Raw genomic sequence first — 22,610 nt, 5'->3', positions numbered from 1 at the left:
TGTACACACACACACACACACACACATGCACACAGCCCCCCAGCATTGATTTGTACCAGTTCATGTATTTTGATTCAACATTGAAGGGCTTTTTCTTTTTTTGCTATTTAGGAAAACATTGTTTTAAATGAACATTTCTTTGTTTTGACTGTTTTTGCATAAGATCAGTGTCTTGTCTCTCAGAGTCTTTATGAGAAAGGCCTGCTCTCCTACTCGTGCTTTTTCTCACATTCAGACAATAGATTCTTAATTTCTTCTTGCCCCTTTTTGTTCTAATATTTTCAGGCGTAGAAGCTTTAATTTTTAACCAGTGAAATCTGTAGATACATTTACCTTTTCATTGCTCATTACTGTAGACAGATCTTTCCCCAACACAAGATGAACTCCTCTAACTTCTTATGGAGATACTTTTTTCAAAGATGTGATTTTTTCATATAACTATAGAATCTAAATGGAACTTGTTTTGTGTTTCAGTGCAAAGCGAGGCACTCCCTGAATTGTTCTAGTCACTGTCTGGTTTTTCCAACCCCTTTGAGCCACTGATTCTCCTGTTTCCCTCTGCTTTGGGTCCCTCCTTAATCACAGGTTAAATGCTCATGTAGACAATGATCTCCTTCCACCTAGACTGTTCCATTTGGTTCCTTTCTTGCATTAGTACCCATTTATTCTAACCAAAAATGTAAAAAATAAAAAAAAAGTAAAAAGAAAGCAAACATTAAAAAGGTCAATAATCTCTCCAGCTTGATAAGGTGCTTTGACGTGAAGAAATGGTTTATACATTTAAAGTGAGAAAATTTAAACTGTCAAAAGGTATTCAGTGAGGAAAGAGAGCATCCTCCACTCTGCAGTGCCGTGGGTGTTTTTCCTCAAGTAACTATGAGATACCATTTCTTGTGATTCTTTGTCCAAATCTATGCATCAGTATATGTGCATACAAAAGACATCATATTATTAACCAATGGTCCCCAACCTTTTGGCACCAGGGACCAGTTGTGTGGAAGACAGTTTTTCTATGGACTTGGAGGTGAAGATGGTTTTGGGATGATTCAAGCACATTACATTTATTGTGTACTTTATTTCTTTTCTTATCGCATTATAATATATAATGAAATAATTATACAATTCACCATAATAGAGTCAGTGGGAGCCCTGAGCTTGTTTTCCTGCAACTAGGTGGATCTATCTGAGGGTGATGGGAGATAGTGACAGATCATCAGGCATAAGACCCTCATAAGGAGCGTGCATCCTAGATCCCTCACATGCACAGCTCACAACAGGGTTTGCTCTCCTGTAAGAATCTAATGTTGCCGCTGATCTGATGGAGTGGAGCTGAGGTGGTAATGCCAGCAGTGGGGAGTGACTGTGAGCTCTGTGGGACTAGAGGTTTTTCAGCATCTCCATGATGACCCAAGAGGGAAAGTGATGTGCTGCAGGTCTCAGGGCTGGCTGGTGGTCAGGGTCAGTACTAGACTGCAGGACCCCTGACTCAGACCAAGGCATTCCCCACTGTGTGTTACAGGGACCAGCAGAACCTGAAAGGTCTCAGAGGAGAAGGCGGCTGGTTCCAGCAAATGGCGCTGACCCCACTGAGAGTAAGTGTTTTGCTCCTGGAGATGCAGCAGGAATGGAGGGAATAGGGACAGTGTCCGAAGTGGTGTCCCCATTGCTGAGAATGCTCTTCCAGAGCATTCCATGCCAGAAACGGGGTCCTGTGCTATAGACCATCAAGGCCCTAAACTGTCTTCTTCTGTCTCTTCTTCCCACTCATTCTTTCTGCACGCTATTAATGACACTAACCATTCTGTCTATCTCCTTCTCCACTTCCTCTCTTCTCCTTTGTTGTTCAGGACCTCCTGAGGAGCTGCGCTGTCCTGCATGGCACAACTGACTTCAGTGGGCTAATAGCTCTTTATCTGTGCCTAAGCCCAATTTGCAGAGCTGTTGCATAAACTACATACTGATTCCAAAGACTTAAAGAAAGAATGGAAAATATTTCACTCATTATTTGAAATATTTCACTCATTATTTGAGACCAGGGGTTGGGTCTAGGTCTTGGTGCTCACTGCACGGAAAGTCAATCACTGAGACAACTATTGACAAGGAAGAAGGCTTTAATTGGGTGCTGCAGCCAAGGAGATGGGAGCTCAGTCTCAAGTTCATGTCCCCAACTGACTAAAACTAGGGGTTTATATAGTAGGGATAAAATGTAACAATGTGTAAGAAAATAGGAACTAGGGAGGAGTAAAGAAGCAATCAAGATGAATGAGGGGTCCAGCATCCCATTGGATGTAGTGATCTGGTAAGTTTCAGTTCTTTGATACTTTGAGAGGCCTGACGATCATTTCCTGAAAAAGGAACTCAGATAAAACAAATGTAAGATTTGAGCTTTAAGAACAGAAGGGTCCATTTCTATGTTTATCAAAACAACAACAACAAAAAACTTTTGATGGAACTATTGGGTTGATTTCAGGTCTCCCTTTCTATTTGTCAATCCCACAGTCACAGGGAGTCTGGTCCTGGATCTTTCTGGCTGCTTCATGGTTGAGGAGGGGCATTGTGGGAAGCTTCATATCATGGGTGACCTTGTGGCCACCCAGGAATCAAAAGTTAATTTAATACTAGAAGATTGTGTTTCTTCTGAAACACAATCTCTCTCTCTGTCTTGGCCCCACTTCCACCAAAGACAAATTATAGCAGGACCAGTGTACCTGCAGAATAAGTTTAGTTCCATATATGTGGCCTGATTACCCACACAAAGTGCAACAAAAATCACTGTCCACATAGGCTCTCCTAAGTTGGCTTTGCTGGAACCTCTCACAAGGCCACTGCAATCAAAGCCCTGAGAAAATAACCATTTTCTCCAACTGCGTTCCATTGTAAAAGAGAACGTTATTAACCACATGCAAGCAAACACATTGCCATGAATTAATAGTCACAAATAATTTACACATTCTGGAGAAATTAGGCAGAGGGAGAAATATGCTTCAAATTCTGTTTACAAAAGTATACTCAATATACAAAAAGTTCTCCAGACTCTGGAAAACAAAACCAAAAGAATCAGCAATATTTCAAACCAAGAAAAGCCGTAAAAATTATTTCAGTCCTCCATTAGTTTACCCCACACAATCAACTCCTGCCCAGCTTCATGTTTGGTTAACAATCACAATCTTTATTAACACATCAGTGTGTCTTTTATTTACTTACTTATTTCTGAGACAGAGTCTCGCTCTGTCACCCATGCTGGAGTGCAGTGGTGCAATCTCACCTCACTGCAACCTCCATCACCTGGATTCTAGGAATTCTCACACCTCAGCTTCCCGAGTAGCTGGGACCACAGGTGTGCACCATCACACCTGGGCACTTTTTGTATTTCCAGTAGAGACAGGGTGTTGCCATGTTGACCCGGCTGGTCTCAAACTCCTGGCCTCAAGTGATGGACATTCGCCCGCCTTGGCCTCCCAAAGTGCTGGGATTGCAGACATGAGCCAATGTGCCTGGCCACACATTGGTCTTTCAGTTACTGCACTGAAAGTTTTCTCTGTAATCGAATGACAACAATTTTTAATTACATGAAAAATTTACTTAAAACATCCCATTTATATTTACTGAATTCTTTCATTTTTCAGTTTATCCAGATTGCTTCTGAAAATTGAAATATTAGACACCATCATTTAAAGTTAGTTATTTCTTTGTCAACCATTTTTTTAATAGCCAGTGAACATCAGGTGCTCACCTAAAAGCTTCAAAGTTAAATATATAGGCATTTTCACCAATAACTCAGAAGACTCAGCTGTTTTCATTAAACCAACAACATTAAATTAATCTTACTTACCAAAAGCTTGACTAAAAGGTCATTTTGTTTTGGTTGGGTTTATAGTCTTACAAGTTTTTGTGCCAAACTGTTATCTGAAAATATCTAGCAAAGACAAATATAAGCCCAGACAAAAATATATGCTGACGATTCTTAAGACACTTCTGTTTTTTTTATTACCGATAATTTTAAAGCTGACTTGTTTAGTAAGGATTTACTTAAGTCACATGAACTTGAAAATTGCTTGGACTTATTTACTTAATTTATGAGCACTCTTATAAGTCAATTTGGTAGATACAACATGTAACTTAATAATAAATGTACATACACATAAACACAGCTAGACCTATACACACACACAAAGAACCAATAGCTTTTACCTTTGAACTCTCTCCATGAGAGCAATACAAACTCACCAATCTACAAACATGTTCACATGGCTGAACTTTGTTAGCCCCAATAGGTAATGCAGTGAAGGCTGTGAACCCAAATTTTAGGTAAAGCCGTTTCCATGGCAGTTTAAAGGCCAAACCTCCACAGACTCTAAACAGCATCACAGAGAACATCACCTAGAACCAACCAACCAGGCCCAACCCTGCTTAGAACAGCAGCACAAAAGCCTGAATACAGGAACTCCATCCCACTTTCTCATTCAGCAGCAAACTCCAGTTTCCAAACAATATTAGGGCCAAATACAAAAGAATACCAAGTTTACTGAATTCCAGTTTCCCATGACTCTAGCAAACACATACAAATAATTATCAAAACATAATCCAACTGCTGCAGCAACACACAAGCCCCAAAACTACCCAGACTGAAACAGGGCGCTTCCTCTCTCCATTGGTTAGGTTTGATCAACCTGCCAACAAAAATTCCTTTCAAATTTCTCATTGAGAGGAGCCAGTCGTGCTGCCTGGTACCCACAAAAGACACTCACTTGCCCCGACACAACACACAATTACCAACAAGCCCCCAAGAGTGTCCAGACTGAGAGGCAGAGTGCAGCCCTCTCAGTTCCAAAGACTGAACTTGGGCCTGTTCAACCTGCAAATGGAAATTCCTTTAAAAATTTCTCAAACTGAGAAGAGCAGATCCTGCTGTCTGAGCCTATAAAGGACAATCACGTATCTGGATACAAATGTCAAATTTCAAAGGCAGTTCTTCTGAGGTAATCAGGAATGTGGTTGGGGCCGGCTGCAGTGGGACCAGAGAGAGACTGAAACTCACCTCCAGCCAAATTAGTGCGGCAACTGCTTGGGAGGGCTTCTGAGATGCCTGGCCCATGGCAGCAGAACCATGAGCAACACTTTCCCAGCCAGGGAACCAGAATCTGTTACCAAAACCTCAGGGGTTTGGTCTAGGTCCCGCTGCTCACTGCACAGAAAGCCAGTCACTGAGATGATGAGTATTGCCAAGAAAAAGGCTTTAATTGGGTGCTGCAGTGGAGAAGATGGGAGCTCAGTCTCAAATCCATCTCCCTGACTCACTAAAACTAAGGGTTTATATAGCAGGCAAGAAATGTAACAGTGTAAGAAAGTAGGAACTAGAATGGAGCAAGGAAACAAGAGAAATGAGGGGTCCCACATCCCATCATTGTCTGGATGTAGTGATCTGGTGAGTTTCAGTTCTTTGATACATTTTCGAGATGCCTGAAGGTCTTTCCTGAGGAAATACTTCAGATAAAACAAATGTAAGTTTCAAGTGGTTAAGGACCAGAAGGGTCAATTTCTATGTTTATCAAAAAAACCTTTCTATGGGACAATTGGGTGAGTTTCAGTTTTTGTATATTGGTTACATATTAAATTATATTTTACACATATTCAGTACCACACATTAAAATGAATGTCACTTTTTTCTTTTTTATGTTCTTTAAATGAGGCTGTTAGAAAACATAGCCTGGTATTCCTGGCCCTTTCTATCCCTGTGGATGGTGGTGTGCAGTGCTTTGCACACACATCTCATTTCATTTAATCCCTGGTAGTCCTGAGATCTGGGCAGGATTGCTCTGTCTTCAGGTTTGCTTCTTGGTCAGGGCCTGGTTGCCCCCACCTAGCTCTGCCCCAGCCTCGGGGGGCGGGCAGAGGTCCCCTGCCCCAGACCTTGCACTTCCCACAGATGCAGAAGTGGCCGCCCTGGGTCCTGCTCCCATGGCAAGCGCAGCCCAGGCAGCCTCCCTCCTCTGAGCTCCCGCTGCAGCCACTCTCTCTCCCTCCCTCGGGCTCTCACCCACTTTGCTTTCTGCCTCCGTAGGGTCCATCCATTCTCCCCAGGTGGGTTCTCAGCCCTCTCTGAGGGCAGATTCTCTGGTGACCTTGATGTCCATCAGTGCCTTGGGGGCCACGGAGACCGGGCAGTGTGGGCGGGCTGTCTGTGAATGGGAGGTGGGTGGGCAATGGAGCAACAGGTTTCCCCATGCTAGGGGCTCTCCAGGTTCTCCTCTTGAGTTCTGGGCGTGATGTGGGAACCTCTGCCCCTTCTGAACTGAGTCCCAACTCACCAAGCTGTCTCTGTGGCTTTCTCCACCCAGCTATGATGCTGTTCTTTGACAACTTTGCAGACATCGTGCCCTTTAACTCCTGGGACCAGCTCATGAGGCAGCTGGACCTCACAAACAATGAGATCCACATGGTAAGAGCTGATACAGCAGGCCCAGGGGATGCCTTGTATGCAATGCTGATGAAATGGGTCAACAAAACTGGACAGGATGCCTCGATCAACACCCTGCTGGATGCCTTGGAGAGGATAGGAGAGAGACATGCAAAGGAGAGGATTCAGGACCTCCTGGTGGACTCTGGAAAATTCATCTACTTGGAAGATGGCACAGGCTCTGCCGTGTCCTTGGAGTGAAAGACTCTTTTTACCAGAAGTTTCCTTTTAGGTGTTAATAGTTTTTTTGTTTTTGTTTTGTTTTGTTTTGTTTTGTTTACATGTATGTAAAATAAATACTTAGCTGGGTGTGGTGGCATGCCTGTAATCCCAGCACTTTGGGACGGTGAGGCGGGTGGATCACTTGAGCTCAGGAGTTCAAGACCAGCCTGACCAACATGGTGAAACGCCGTCTCTACAAAAAAATACAAAAATTAGCTGGGTGTGATGGTGCGTGCCAATATTCTCAGCTACTCAGGAGGCTGAGGCAGGAGAATCGCTTGAACCCACGAGGCAGTGAGCCGAGATTGCACCACTGCACTCCAGCCTGAGCGACAGAGCAAGACTCCATCTCAAGATAAAATAAACTTGAAAGAATTATTGCCCGACTGAGGCTCATATGCCAAAGAAAAATCTGGTTCTCTCCTGAGCTGGCCGGTCTGCTTGGGTCTCCATGTGTTTCCTTATCATGGTGGTTAATTGTAGGTGCTAATGTGAATGGATTAAAGAACACCTAGAGCACTGGTAAGGCATTATTTCTGGGACATTATTTCTGGGCATGTCTTCGAGGGTGTTTCCAGAGGGGACTGGCGTGCAATCGGGTGGACTGAGTGGAAAAGACCCACTCCTAATGTTGGGGGGCACCATCCAATAGACTGAGGAGCCAGATAGAACAAAAAAAGAAAAGCAAATCCATCTGATCTCCTGGAGCTGGGACACTCTTATTCTGCCTGTGGACATCAGACTCTAGGATTTCTAGCCCTTGGACTCCAGGGCTTACACGAGTGGCCCCCCGAGGATGTAAGGACTTTGGTCTTGAACTAAGAATTACACCATCGGCTTCCCTGGGTCTTAGGTTTTTGGACTGGATTAAGCCCTGCTTCCAGCATTCCAGGGTCTCTGCTGTGAAGATGGCCTGTTGTGGAACTTCTCAGTCTCCATTATGAGATGCATTAATTCCTCCAATAAGCCCCATTTCATATAGAGTCATTTGCTCCACAACAACATTTCAGTCAAGGGAACAGCATATAAGATGGTGACTATCCAGTAAGCTAAGGTTAATTTATTAATTATTTAATTTATTTACCGTGAGTTCAAGTCACAATTGAAGTACATGTACCTTTGGAGATTTGGACTTTTGTATATAAAAATACTATTTTTTTGGCAGGGGTAGGGAGGAGCTCTCATCTTAAACAAATGTGTTATTTGGTGCCTATGCTAAAGATTTGGCTAAAAGGAAGAAAAGAATTGCTTCCGTAAATCAAGCATTTTCTTAGAAAAATGGGAGCCCACCTAAATGTTTTTCAAGCTCACGTGATCCGAGGTAATCTTTAGTATATGAAAAGCTAGTTTAAGTTTCTTGGTTTAATTAAAACAGACAATTCTTCAGAGTTGTCAACATTATATACAGTTCACACATACAACTTCTACCTGGATTTACTAATCAAAACACTTATGTGTCTTTAAGATCATAAAACTAAATTCAACTGGAGAACAAAATGTACAAGGAAAAGGTAAATTTCTTGATGTATATGAAACACAAGAATGAAAAAAAGGATTGAAAAGAGTCATATATTTTCAATGTATGGTTCTTTGTATTTTGTTTGTGTGTTTTTTATATGTTATGTGTTTGTTTGTTTTGTGTTTTTTATGTGTTATGTGATGTTTGTGTCTTTTTTTTTGTTTCCTTTTTTTTTTTTTTTTTGAGACAGTCTTGCTCTGTCACCCAGGCTGGAGTGCAGTGGTGTGATCTCAGCTCACTGCAAGCTCCGCCTCCCAGGTTCATGCCATTCTCCTGCCTCAATCTCCCAAGTAGCTGGGTCTATAGGCACCCGCCACCACGCCCGCCTAATTTTTTGTATTTTTAGTAGAGACGGGGGTTCACAGTGTTAACCAGGATAGTCTCAATCTCCTGACCTCGTGATCTGCCTGTCTCAGCCTCCCAAAGTGTTGGGATTACAAGTGTGAGCCACTGCGCAAGGCCATTTCTTGTGTCTTTTTTGGTATGGTTTTTATAAGGTGTCTACTTTTAAGTATTTTTATATTTAATTTTTGGTAACTTAAAAATCTTAGTTGTATTAACCTAAGTTAAATGAAGGTTATTTGTATTAGTCTGTTTTCTGTTGCTATCACTGAATACCTCAGAGTAGGGAGTGGGTAATTTATAAAGAAAATCAATTTATGTATTACGGTTCTTGGGGCTAGGAAGTCCAAGGGCAAAGGGCCAAACCTAGGGAGGGCCTTCTTGCTGATGGACTCTGATATGGTTTAGATCTGTGGCCCCACCAAAGTCTCATGTTGAATTGTAGTCCCCAGTGTTGGAGGTGGGGCCTGGTGGAGGTGATTGGATCATGAGGGCAGATTTCTCATAAACGTTTTAACACTATTCCTCTTGGTACTGTCCTCCTGACAGTGAGTGAGTTCTCATGAGATCTGATTGTCAAAAAATCTGTGGCACGTCCCCATTCTCTCTTCTCCTGCTCTGGCCATGTGAAGTGCTGTCTCTCCCTTTGCCTTCTGCCGTGATTGTAACTTTCCTGAGGCTTCCCTATTTGCCAAGCAGATGCCAGCATCGTGCTTCCTGTACAGCTTGTGGACCTGTGAGCCAAATAAACCTCTTCCTCTTTATAAATCACCCAGTGTCTGGTATTAATTTATAGCAATGCGAGAACAAACTAATACAAAGTCTCTGCAGAGTCCCAAGTTGGTGCAGGACATTATAGGGCGAGGGGACACACTGAGAGGCCAACAGGCTTTTATCACAGAGTCACTGTATTAGTTTGTTTTGCATTGCTATAAAGAAATACCTGAGCCTGAGTAATTTATAAAGAAAATAAGTTAATTAGCTCATACTTCTGCAAGCTGTACAGGAAGCATGGCGGCTTCTGCTTCTAGGAGGCCTCGGGAAGCCTCCAATCATGGCAGAAGGCAAAGGGGGAGTGAGCTGTCTCACATGACCAGAGCAGGAGGTAGAGAGAGAGGGGAAGGTGTCACACACTTATAAACAACCAGATCTCAGGACAACTCACTCAGTATCAGGAGAACAGCACCAAGCAATGGTGGTTGATCATTCATAAGAAACCTCCCACGACCCAATCACCTCCCACCAGGCCCTACCTCCAACACCTGGGATTACAATTCAACATGAGATTTGGTGGGGACACAGATCCAAACCATATCATGCACAAATTATAATTACTCCACACTCATGATAACCCATTCATCTGTGGAGGATTAATCTGTTCATGAAGGCAGGGCCCTCATGATGAAATCATATCTTAAAGCCCCTACCTCTTAATACTATTATATTGGGGATTTAGTTTTAATACGATTTTCAGAGCAGAAAAACATTCAAACCATAGCAATACATATTGAATATCTACATATATCTACATCATTTTGAACTAAGATATTAATATGATACGGAAACATTTATTGCTGAACACAAATTTAGAACTTACTTTGGCTACCTATTACAGAAGAACAAAAGATATTTGGGCCTATTAAACCTTTCCTCTGCCATTTCCTGTCCTGTGTCATAGGACAATTTTTCCAATTACCCTAGGAATCATGTTTCTAGAAATTATGAAATCATATGCTTGCAAACTTGGAAGAAAACAGTTCATGACTGCATACTTTCTAATTTTCTAGTGTTCACTGGAAATTAAAGTCATGAAGTGTTAACAATTCTTATTAATTAACCACGTTAATGTCATTGGAATTTCTAGAAATATTAGAGGAAACAACTTTAGATGCAAAGCATAACAGAAAAATAAGATGCATTTTTTCTTCAAAATCTGTGAAATATACTGGCCAGGCACGGTGGCTCACGCCTATAATCCCAGGACTTTGGGAAGCTGAGGCAGTGGATCACCTGAGCTCAGGAGTTCAAGACCAGCTTGGCCAACATGTTGAAACCATGTCTCTACTAAAAATACAAAAATTAGCCAGGCATGGTGGCGGGTGCCTGTAACCCCAGCTACTCCGGAGACTGAGGTGGGAGAATCGCTTGAACCCAGGAGTGGAGGTTGCAGTGAGCCAAGATCGCACCGCTGCACTCCAGCCTGGGCAACAATGCAAGACTCTTTCTAAAAACACAAAAATGAATAAACAAACTATGAGACAGAAAAGATGGGTTTTTGCTAAAATAAAAAATAATATTGTTTTAGTTTGGAAGTTATTCAAAGGTTGTTTCAAAATGAATCACTAAATAACAGATCAAACTGAATGGATATTGTCTGTCTGATTTGTGCTACTATAACAGAACACCTGAGACTGGGTGATTTAGTTAAATATGGAGATTTGTTTTTTACTGCTCTGGAGGCTTGGAAATCCAAAGTCAAGGGGCCCCTATTTGGCAAGGGCCTTCTTGTGGCCTCATCACCTGGTGAAAGGTGGAAGGACAAGAGGGCATGCATGAGAGGAAGGGAAAACATGCAAGAGGGGGCCAAACTCACTTTTATAACAAATCTACTCCTGCAATAATGAACCCACTTCCACAATATTGTATTAATCCATTCATGTGGGAAGTACCCTCATAATCCAATCATCCCTTAAAGGTCTCACCTCCCCCCACTGTTACATTCAGAATTAAGTTTCCAACACATAAACTTTGGGGGGCACATGCAAATCACAGCAGAAATAAAAAGCTGAAAGAGAGAAAACAAGAGAGAATCCTATGTGCTCAAGTTGATTAAACTGAATGAATTTATTATATTACTTTTAAAAATGAGCCTAAATACTGAGAGTGAACTGACACAAAACTGGAATTTGAATTTCTCTGCTAAAAGGACAAAACAGGCTGAGCGAAGTGGCTCACGTCTATTATCCCAGCACTTTGGGAGGCCGAGGTGGGTAGATCACCTGAGGTCATGGGTTTGAGACCAGCCTGGTCAACATGGTGAAACCCCATCTCTACTAAAAATACAAAATTAGCTGGGCGTGATGGCAGGTGCATGTAATCCCAGCTACTTGGGAGGCTGAGGCAGGAGAATCACTTGAACCCAGAAGGTAGAGGTTGCAGTGACCTGAGATCGGGCCATTGCTCTCCAGCCTGGGTGACAGGTTGAGACCCTGTCTCAAAAAAAAAAGCACTACAGAAGTTTAGGTGAATGTAAAAAACCTTTTAGATCTCAGTTTTTCTAAGCAATTAAAAACCTAATAAAGGCAACAAATGAGTTATTATTATTATTACTATTATTATTATTTTGAGACAGGGTCTTGCTCTGTAGCCGAGGCTGGAGTGCAATGGTGTGATCATGGCTCACTGCAGCCTCCACCTCCCCGGGATCAGGTGATTCTCCCACATTAGTCTCCTGAGTAGCTGGGACTACAAGCATGTGCCACCATGCCCAGCTAATTTTTAAAAATTATTTATTTATTTATTTATTTATTTTGAGATGGAGTTTCGCTCTCTCACCAGGCTGGAGTGCAATGGCGCGATCTTGGCTCACTACAACCTCTGCCTCCCTGGTTCAAGTGATTCTCCTGCCTCAGCCTCCCAAGTAGCTGGGATTACAGGCACGTGCCACCACGCCTAGCTAATTTTTGTATTTTTAGTAGATGGGGTTTCACCATGTTGGCCAGGATGGTCTCGATCTCTTGACCTCGTGATCCACCCACCTTGGCCTCCCAAAGTGCTGGGATTACAGGTCTGGGCTACCGTGCCTGGCCTAATTTTTTCTTTTTGGTATTTTTTGTAGCTATAAGGTTTTGCCATATTACCCAGGCTGATCATGAACTATTGGGCTCAAGCAATCCACCCACCTTGGCCTCCCAAAGTGCTGGGATTACAGGCATGAGCCACTGCACCTGACTGGGAATTATTTTGATAAAATGTAAAATATTGTTTCTTAGGCTGATTACGAGAAAGGGAAAGAAAAACCTGCAGTCTGACTGTTCCTCCTTATGGAAAGCCCATCTAGAAAATGCTAGTATTTTCTCTTGATAGACAGTTCAGGACTTTTTGCTTCCTAGTTTTCACTAAAATTTAAAGTTACTAAGGATAACAATTGTAGTTAGTGTATAATTCTGTACATAAGATTTGCCAAAGAAGATGCGTTCTTATTAAGAAAAAGAATAAATTTGTCTAATTCAGAAGTTATCTAAAGGTTAATTCTGTTTATGGACTTGCAAAGGTTATTTATGAAACAAGGTAGAAAGGAACCAGTAAGAAGAGGAGAAAGATGTAAAGTAAGTTATGGATTTATGGCCAGGCGTGGTGCCTCACGCCTGTAAACCCAGCACTGTGGGAGGCTGACGCAAGTGGACCGCAACCTTAGGAGTTCAAGATCAGCCTGAGTAATGTGGCAAAAGCTCATCTCTAACAAAAAAAAAAAAAAAAAAGGAAAAGAAAAAAATTATGGTGAAGATGTATTTTTGGTAATGAAGGTTAGAAAGAAAAGAGAATAACTTTGTATGATAAAAAGTCTTACATGATGAATATAGGAACATATTCTAATATAAATTGAATGATTATTAAAACAAAGACAATTTAGGACAAAACAGAAAGTTCTAGCATGTCATCAATGATCCATGTAAGTACATTGTAAATATTCTTTAAAATCTGATAGAAAATTGAAAAGTTTGGCTAATTGACATTGCTCGTGGTTAAAAGCTCAGTCTTGATGAAGGTAAAATAAGAAGTATTGTAAAGAAATACACTGGCAGTTTGCCAATTCTTCTTTAATATAGTTCATCATGAAGTCATATTTAAACAAGGGGCCACATTCACACCCACGCTTGCGTTGCTTCGTTTCACACTGTATTGCTCTTCTGCAGAGATAGTACTAGCAATAAAGTACTTACTTGTCACATGCCTAAAGTGAATTTCTTAATTGCACAAAATACACAGTGGGATTGGTGGACTTAAAGACATTAATTCATATACCAGAAATGAAATATTCATCTTTTTTTTTTTTTTTCCTTAGGCCCTGGGTAACATGGTAGCCTCCAAGACAACTGAGTAGGAAAAAAAATTGGGGGTTGGTGTCCTGTTTATTTGTTTTTGCTTTTAATTTACATTTATCTGCTGTTTGTTTTCATTGGGATTTGGCTTATACATACAATTATAAGTCCATTGTTGTTGTTGTTGTTGTTTTTTGTTTGTTTTTTTTTTTTGAGATGGAGTCTCGCTCTGTCACCAGGCTGGAGTGCAGTGGCGTGATCTTAGCTCAATGCAACCTCCTGGGTTTAAGTGATTCCCCTGCCTCAGCCTCCCAAGTAGCTGGGACTACAGGTGCCCACCACCACACCTGGCTAATTTTCGTATTTTTAGTAGAGATGGAGTTTCATCATGTTGGCCAGGATGGTCTCGTTCTCTTAACCTCATGATCCATTCACCTCGGCCTCCCAAAGTGCTGGGATTACAGGCATAAGCTACCGTGTCTGGCCGTATTTTAGTTTCTAATGGAAGGCTTGTATTTGGTTCTATGAACAGCCATTTTGTTTCCTGTGCATTTCCAACCGTTTATCATTTGCTCTATTTACCTAAACTTCGTAAGCTACCTTTGTCAAACCTGCAAAAATTGAGAGCTGATACCAGCCATTTAAAATTGGATTGGTTTTGCTTAGCTCTGACGATCTAGAGAGCTACAAGAACTTTAAGTTTCCTGGTAAAAAAAATAAAATAAAAATAAAGGCTTAAAAGTCCAGCAGAAAAAGAACATTATTGATTTTGTTATCTGGAAAAGCAGTGAGAGGAGAAATGTTTAAATGGCATTTCTTTTCACGGAAATTCAATTCAATCAATAATTTAAGTTGGTTTCAGATCCTTTTCTTTAGGCAATGAAGAAAAACTGTGATATGGGTACAAAGTTTTAATATTCAGGAAAGATTGGCCTTGCCCTTAAGAAATTTATATTGACTAGGATTTCTCTAAAATTGCTTTAGTTGTGTTTACCATTATTAAAACTAAGTGACATTCACTTGGGTTAAGTAGTAATTTTAAAAATGAGACTTTTCTTTTTTTTTTTTTTACAGCAACTCTTTTCATTTTTATTACTCAAAAGTTTCATTTTTTTATTTAGCTTTCTGACTCTGTGCTTGTGCCTTCAACACTTTCACAACAATTTTCTGCTCCTCGATAAGGAAAGCACGCTTGATCCTGTCATGAACACATTTAGCACACATGGAACCACCATAGGCCCTGCTGACATGTTTCTTTGTTGTGGACAATCTCATAAGAACGTTAGGTCTTACAGCACGAACCCCTCGAAGTCTGCCTGGGCACACACCACATGCAGATTTTGGTGCTTTCCCAACCTTCTTGGTATAAAGGTAAACAATTCTATTACCAGGGGTTCGGGACAGCCTAGTTTTGTTAGAGGCTGTATTGTAGGAAAGCCTACGTCGGTATGTCAAACGCTGGACCATTCTGAGTACCTGCAGACAACGTCCCCGGAAGAGCCATTTTTTTTTTTTTTTTTTGAGACAGAGTTTTACTCTTGTCGCCCAGGTTGGAGTGCAATGGTGCGATCTCGGCTCACTGCAACCTCTGCCTCCCTGGTTCAGGTGATTTTCCTGCCTCAGCCTCCCGAGTAGCTGGGATTACAGGCACCTGCCACCACGCCCAGCTAATTTTTATATTTTTAGTAGAGATAGGGTTTTGCCATATTGGCCAGGTTGGTCTTGAACTCCTGACCTCAGGTGATCCACCTGCCTCAGCCTCCCAAAATGCTGGATTACAGGCATGAGCCACTGTGCGCAGCCAATTTTCTACTAATTTTTTATTCCAACCCTTTTATTACGTTTAGGCCTTCATGTGTGTACTTGAAAATAAAATACGTACAAGTGTTGCACCGGTTTGAAGGCTGTAGCAGTGAAACTTACCTAAGCAGTTGTCTAGATTAACAATCTTGGAAAGGTGTGATGACGCTCTTTTGAAATAGTTGAAATTATTCTATGCTTGTTCTTGACTCTGTCCCTGTTTTCTTTTACAGTATTTAAGTGAAAGGAGATTATCCCTATGCTGAATTTCGAAAACTGATATCCACATTTACGTTATTTTTTTTTTTGTATTTTTGAGACAGAGTCTTGCTCTTTCACCCAGGCTTGAGTGCAGTGGCACAGTCTCAGCTCACTGCAACCTCTGCCTCCTGGGTTCAAGAGGTTCTCCTGCCTCAGCCTACCAAGTAGCTGGGATTAAAGGCACGCACCACCACACCCAGCTAATTTTTGTATTTTCAGTAGAGACAGGGTTTCACCATGTTGGCCAGGCTGATCTCAAAGCTGTGACCTCAGGTGATCCACCTGCCTTGACCTCCCAAAGTATAATCCCAAAGTGTGATTACAAGCGTGAGCCACCATGCCTGGCTGCATTTACCTTTTTTTAAAAATGATGGAGAGGAAAGTTAGTTGTCTTACTTTGGTAAGTTTGGCATAAAATCTATCACATTTTTGATGCTTTCGGACATAGTTCTGTCACTAGATTGTTGCAATTAGACATGTGCAATAAGTAACCTAACCACTTTAATATAATGGTTTGAAGTGCTGCAGGCAGTAACTGCTGGACATGGTTAATCTGTGACATGTTAGAGAGAATGCTAGGACTTCCTGCAGTGTAAAATCCTGTTAACCAATCCTGGGCTGTCAAGTTAAAGGACTTTGACTCCTGGGTCTGAAAAAGGCACCGACTCTTGCTTGCTTAATCTTTTTTTTTTTTTTTTTTTGGGGGGGAGGTGGGGAGGGGGGACAGAGTCTCGCTTTGTCACCCAGGCTGGAGTGCAGTGGTGTGATCTCGGCTCACTGCAAGCTCTGCCTCCCATGTTCACACCATTCTCCTGCCTCAGCCTCCTGAGTAGCTGGGACTGCAGGTGCCTGCCACCACACCCAGATAATTTTTTGGTTTTGTATTTTTAGTAGAGATGGAGTTTCACCATGCTAGTCAGGATGGTCTCGATCTCCTGACTTTGTTATCCGCCCGCCTCAGCCTCCCAAAGTGCTGGGATTACAGGCGTGAGCCACCGTGCCTGGCCAACTCTTGCTTAATCCTGAACATTGGCACCAGTCAAAGCTTCATCTTCAGACCCAGGAGAAGGTGACAATCAAAATGAAGTGCCTTCATGAGACACAGGGCAAGAAATTAAAACTATTCAATCCCTTTAGGCCCAGGGACTATTTTGGAAGAGATGGGCACGTGAGATTGTAAGGACTGATTCTGAGAGATAAAATAAGTTCGGAGTTTTTCTACAAATTAAGCGTTAATATTCAAAGCACACTGATGCAAGGCCAGCATCTGGGCCCCTGTGTCAGAATAACAGGGTTTCCTTGGAATATTGATTTGCTCTTTAATAGAAAATTGTAAAACATTATAGAAAGTTTATGAAAATCTTACATTATGTTCAAACTAATTAAAATTAGATTAGTTTCTAAGCGTTTATTAAAATGAGTTTTAACAATAATACACCATACAAGGGTAAAAACTTTGTTTCTTTTGAACAAAATGTTTGTGTAATATTAATAAGAGATGATCTTGCTACGATTCATCTTTGGTAGAAGTGGGGGATGGAGAGAGGAAGATTGTATTTCAGAAGAAAACTGTAGGATTAGATTAACCTGTGATTCCTGAGTGGCCACGAGGTCACCCATGGTATTAAGCTGCCCACAACGCCTCACCTCAGCGTGAAGCAGCCAGAAAGATCCAGGGTCAGGTTCCCCAGGATTGAGGAATTAATAAGTAGAAATGAGGGACTGAAACAGACCCAACTGTCTCACAGAATCAATGTTTACGGTTTGTTTGAAAAATCATAGAAATTGATCCCCCCAGTGTTAACACTTTAGAAAGTTATATTAGTCTTATCTAACTTCCTTTCTCAGAAAACCCACCAACAAGCCTCCCAGACAGTATCAAGGAAGTGAAACTTCCTGAAATCATTGCATTTGAACAGTGAGATACCAGACTCCTCATCCACTAGGATTGCCTAGCCAGTCAGGTGGTTCCCGTTGACTAACTTCTCTTCTTTACTCCTCTCTAATTCCTCTTTTTCCACACATGGTTAGGTTTCTTATCATCACTCTCTAATTCCTGTATTCCTACACATGGTTACATTTCCTCCCTGCTATATATACCCCTACATTTCCCCTGGAAATACTCAATGTCTCAGTGCTTGACCTTCTGTGTTTCAAGCAGCAGGACCCAGACCCATCCTCAGGTGTTTCAGTAACAATAACAACTTACCTATGGACAATTTTCTTTTCTTTTTTTTTTTTTTTTGAGACGGAGTCTCGCGCTGTGTCACCCAGGCTGGAGTGCAGTGGCACGATCTCGGCTCACTGTAAGCTCCGCCTCCCAGGTTCAGGCCATTCTCCTGCCTCAGCCTCCGAGTAGCTGGGACTACAGGCGCCCGCCACCACGCCCGGCTAGTTTTTTGTATTTTTAGTAGAGACGGGGTTTCACCATGTTAGCCAGGATGGTCTCGATCTCCTGACCTCGTGATCCGCCCGTCTCGGCCTCCCAAAGTGCTGGGATTACAGGCTTGAGCCACCGCGCCCGGCCCCTATGGACAATTTTCATGCCCGTGAGTATATGGGGTGCTCAGAAAGTTCACCAGAACACTTGATGTAAACCACACAACAGGAAATTCATCAAAATTGCCACGACTTCTTATTCCACCATCTAAAGATACTTCAAGCCCAACATCTAGAAATCTCAACGGACTGTCCCCTGGACTCAAAAACTGGGCTTGTATAATTTGCTCCAACCATTAACCTTTACTTTTCTTTTGTTTCCATAGAAATGCCTCTTATTAAATACTGATTGGCCACACCTTATAGAGGCCTAACCTAGATGAAGGACCACCTGTAACATCACCTCCTAAAATGAGATACAACTGCCTAACTGGACAAAACTATTCTCATGACTAACAGACTTATTCATTAAGATATGGGACGCCTGTAATTCTAGCACTTCGGGAGGCCGAGGCGGGTGGATGGTATGAGCTCAGGAGTTTGAGACCAGCCTGGCCAACACGGTGGCAAAACCCCATCTCTACTAACATACAAAAAATTAGCCGGGTGTGGCGGCGCACACATGTAATCCCAGCTACTGGAGAGGCTGAGACAGGAGAATCGCTTGAACCTAGGACGTGGAGGTTGCCATAGCCAAGATTGCGCCACTCCACTCCAGCCTCAGTGACAGAGCGAGACTCCGTCTCAAAAAAAAAAAAAAAAAAAAAAAAGAAAAAAGAAAAAAGAAAAAAAAATGGGACAATATAGTTAGACTTATGTCTTGCCTCTTCCAATTTATATTCCTGTTTTCCTTTATAGGTCTCTTGCCATTCAGTTACTAACCTGATTCTGCTCTCCACAGCCATCAACTTAACTTTTAATACATGAAACGTCCTGGGAAGTTCCAGATGAGAGAAATGAAGGGGTTAAAATATGCTAATCTAGCATACTGACTATTTAAGTTAAAGATACTTGAAAAACAGCAAGTGAGAAACGGTCACTTTGACCCTCCTGTTGTTTCTTAAAAGTAGAAGATGGCCGGGCACGGTGGTTCATGCCTGTAATCCCAGCATTTTGGGAGGCTGAGGCAGGTGGATCATGAGGTCAGGAGATCGAGACCATCCTGGCTAACACGGTGAAACCCCATCTCTACTAAATATACAAAAAATTAGCCGGCGCAGTGGCGGGTGCCTGTAGTCCCAGCTACTCAGGAGGCTGAGGTAGGAGAATGGCGTGAACCCGGGAGGCAAAGCTTGCAGTGAGCCGAGATAGCACCACCGCACTCCAGTCTGGGTGAAAGAGAGAGACTCCGTCTAAAAATATTAATAATAATAATAATAATAAAGTAGAAGATGTAATTTCTATGGGAAAGATGCCCTTTCCTATCTGCAAGGAAGAGAAGTTGAAAGAGGATTCTGTACAGACCTTGTTAAAAATAACTTATCTTTTAAATCTCTTCACGTAATTTAATTGCTTCTTCACAACTCGTTTTTGATCCAATTCAGTGCATGAGTAACTGACTCTAAGTACTTCATTGGATCTTCGTTTCTTTATGAGGGCTCCCGATGATCAATCTTATGTCAGTTTAACTCTGCAACCTAGGTGAGATCTTAGGAGAATGAAAGGGAGTTTCTCCAGCCCTACGACAGCAACCAAAAGAGGGCTTAATGAAAAAAAAAAAGTGATGGAATTTGACTAAGCGCATTAGTTTTAGGACTACTGTAATGAATTGCCACAAACTTTATGGTTCAAAAAAATTCACCTCACAGTTCTGCAGTCTAGAGGTTCAAAGTCAAGGTGGCAGCAGGGTTGGTCCCTCTGCAGGCTGTGAGGAATAATCCATGCCTGTCTTCTGGTTTCTGGGGGCTGCTGGCTATCCTTCACCTTCCTTGGCTTCGGGGTGCTCACTCAGTCTCCATGTCTGTCATCCCAGGATGTTCTCCTCTCTGTGTGTCTCCCCTCTGTGTCTTCACATGGCCTTCTAAGGACACCAGTCACTGGGTTTAGGGCCCACCCTAACCCAGTATGACCTCTTTTTAAGTAATTATATCTGCAAAGAACCCATTTCTAAATAAGATCACATGACCAGGCACGGTGGCTCACACCTGTAATCCCAACACTTTGGGAGGCTGAGGCAGGCGGATCACAAGATCAGGAGTTCGAGACCAGCATGACCAACATGGTGAAACACCGTCTGTAATAAAAATACAAAAAGTAGCCGAGCGTGGTGGCATGCACCTGTAATCCCAGCTACTCAGGGGGCTGAGGCAGGTGAATAGCTTGAACTTGGGAGGCAGAGGTTACAGTCAGCTGAGATCGTGCCACTGCACTCCAGCCTGGGCAACAGAGTGAGACTCTGCTTCAAAAAAAAAAAAAAACAAAAAAAACCCAAAAATAATCGCATTTACAAATACCAAAGCGTAGGGCTTTAAAATAAGCTTTAGGGAGAAAAATTCAACCCACAAAAGCATACAAAGTAAATATGGTCCATGTGCAGGGAAAGAAGAAATTGATAGATACCTGGGGAAGCTCAGATATTGGTCTTATTCGGCTTTAAATCAACAGTTGTGGTGGGGTTTGTTTGTTTTTCTGACAGAGTCTCGCTCTGCTCTGTCGTTCAGGCTAAAATGAAGTGGCACCATCTCGGCTCAAGGCAACCTCCACCTTCGAGGCTCAAGCAATTCTAGTGCCTCACCCTCCGGAGTAGCTGGGGTAACAAGAGTGCCACAATTGCCTGGCTAATTTTTGTATTTTTAGTAGAGACATGGTTTCGCCATGTTGGCCAGGCTGGTCTCAAACTCCTGACCTCAAGGGATCTGCCCAACTCCACCTCTCAAAGTGATAGGTTTGTGGGCGTGAGGCAATACCTTGCCTAAATCAACAGTTTCAGGAATGCTCAAATATCTAAAGGAAGTGTGTGTGTGTGTGTGTGTGTGTGTGTGTGTGTGTGTATTCTAGAGGATTGCGGAGGATTAAAACAATAGCTCGCAGCCCATGGCTTCAAGGGTGAGGCTGAGGAGCCCATGGGCAGGGGCTGGAGGGAAATATTCTAGGGAAACCCAGAGTAGCGCCTACACTTTTCCTCTGGGGAAACATTGATGCATCTATATATATATATCTATACATACCTATACGAACATATAGAGAATATCCATAAAGATATAGGAAATATCAGAAGGTAGAAAATCCTGGGACTGAAAAAAATATAATAGCTGAAGTGGAAAATCCAGTAGAGAAATTACACACCAGATTTGATCAGGCAGAAGAAAGAATCTGCTAATTTGAAGGCAGGAGAAAAGAATAGGCCAGACAGCCTCTGCTGTGTGCAAGGAGGGCAGGAACTGCTTCACAAAAGCAGACCTTCCCTTGCTTGTCTGTTCTCCTACTAGAGAAAGCAGCAGATGATCATATCTGAAGAATATGTTGGTAACATCAAACATAAAAAGAAGGCAATTAAGGGTAAAATCTTGAGGTATGTGTGAATTCATGACCAAATTAACTATGGAAACTGACATAAAAAGAAGTGTAGAGGTTTTGTTTGTTTTTGGTTTTGCCCTGTCCCATTCTCCTCTGAAACAGCTCTGAGTAAACACAGGCTGTGTTCTCGCTGTGACTCACACCTCCCTGCCTTCTCTTCCTTCAGGTTTGCTGAAGTGCGTGGGGGGTTGTTTCCTGCCTCTGACTCCCTGGAATTTAAAGTGACAGAGCCTTGACCGGGCACGGTGGCACAAGCCTGTAATCCCAGCACTTTGGAAGGCCGAGGTGGGTGGGTCACGAAGGGACAGGAGATCGAGACCATCCTGGCGAACACGGTGAAACCCTGTCTCTACTAAAAATACAAAAAATTAGCCGGGTGTGGTGGTGGGTGCCTGTAGTCCCAGCTACTTGGGAGGCTGAGGCAGAATGGCAGGAACCCGGGGGACAGAGCTTGCAGTGAGTGGACATCGTGCCACTGCACTCCAGTCTGGGCGACAGAGCGAGATTCCGTCTCAAAAAAAAAAAAAGAAAATAAATAAAAATAAAAAAAAATAAAGTGACGGAGTCTTGGGGACTGGAATCCAGCACCTCCTTCTGCCCCTCCCTGTGGGGACAGGGACACCAGCACTGGCCTGGCTCACCCAGAGTCTCCCGGGAGTCCTCTGGCTGCACCTGGGGCTGCAGCTGGGCTCTGATAGAGCTGTCAAGGAAGGGACAGTGGGTCCCTGAGTGGTGAACTGGCCCTGGTTGTTGGGAAAGTCCTGTGGTCACTTTCCTGTGGCTTCCTCCCGCCCTGGGCCGATCTTCACTTTCTCCCTGGAACTTCCCTGCATCCTCATCAGTGGGAACGGGTTGCTTCATTACAGGCGACTCCTGTTCTTCAGCTCTGTGCCCCTTTTCCTGATATTTGGACCCTGCCCAAATCCCCCCACAAAACATACAGTTATTAAACATCCTGTCAGTCCCCCTCCAAAGACGATGAGGATGACCTGCGTTCTCAAGATGGGCAAAA

The 22,610-nt window shown here is 42.6% G+C and overlaps 1 protein-coding gene and 1 pseudogene across 2 annotated transcripts in view; one reads left to right on the top strand and one right to left on the bottom strand.

Annotated features, from left to right (window-relative positions):
• TNFRSF10A (TNF receptor superfamily member 10a) overlaps positions 1-7,811 on the top strand; it is a 33,816-nt gene extending 26,005 nt beyond the window's left edge. Inside the window, exons 8-9 of the mRNA XM_025394251.1 lie at positions 1,520-1,592; positions 6,339-7,811. Coding sequence (XP_025250036.1) covers positions 1,520-1,592; positions 6,339-6,658 — 393 coding nt within the window. The 3' untranslated portion in view covers positions 6,659-7,811. The remainder of the gene's footprint in view (positions 1-1,519; positions 1,593-6,338) is intronic.
• A 6,879-nt stretch (positions 7,812-14,690) lies between these two features.
• LOC112630330 lies at positions 14,691-15,078 on the bottom strand (annotated as a pseudogene). The gene has a single exon (XR_003120845.1). The product of XR_003120845.1 is annotated as a 60S ribosomal protein L34 pseudogene (transcript).
• Positions 15,079-22,610: the final 7,532 nt, after the last annotated feature.

Source organism: Theropithecus gelada, chromosome 8, assembly GCF_003255815.1.
Source record: "Theropithecus gelada isolate Dixy chromosome 8, Tgel_1.0, whole genome shotgun sequence".
Lineage (NCBI taxonomy): Eukaryota > Metazoa > Chordata > Mammalia > Primates > Cercopithecidae > Theropithecus > Theropithecus gelada.
Note: the sequence above shows the minus strand (reverse complement) of the source record. Positions and strands in the feature narration are given on the sequence as shown.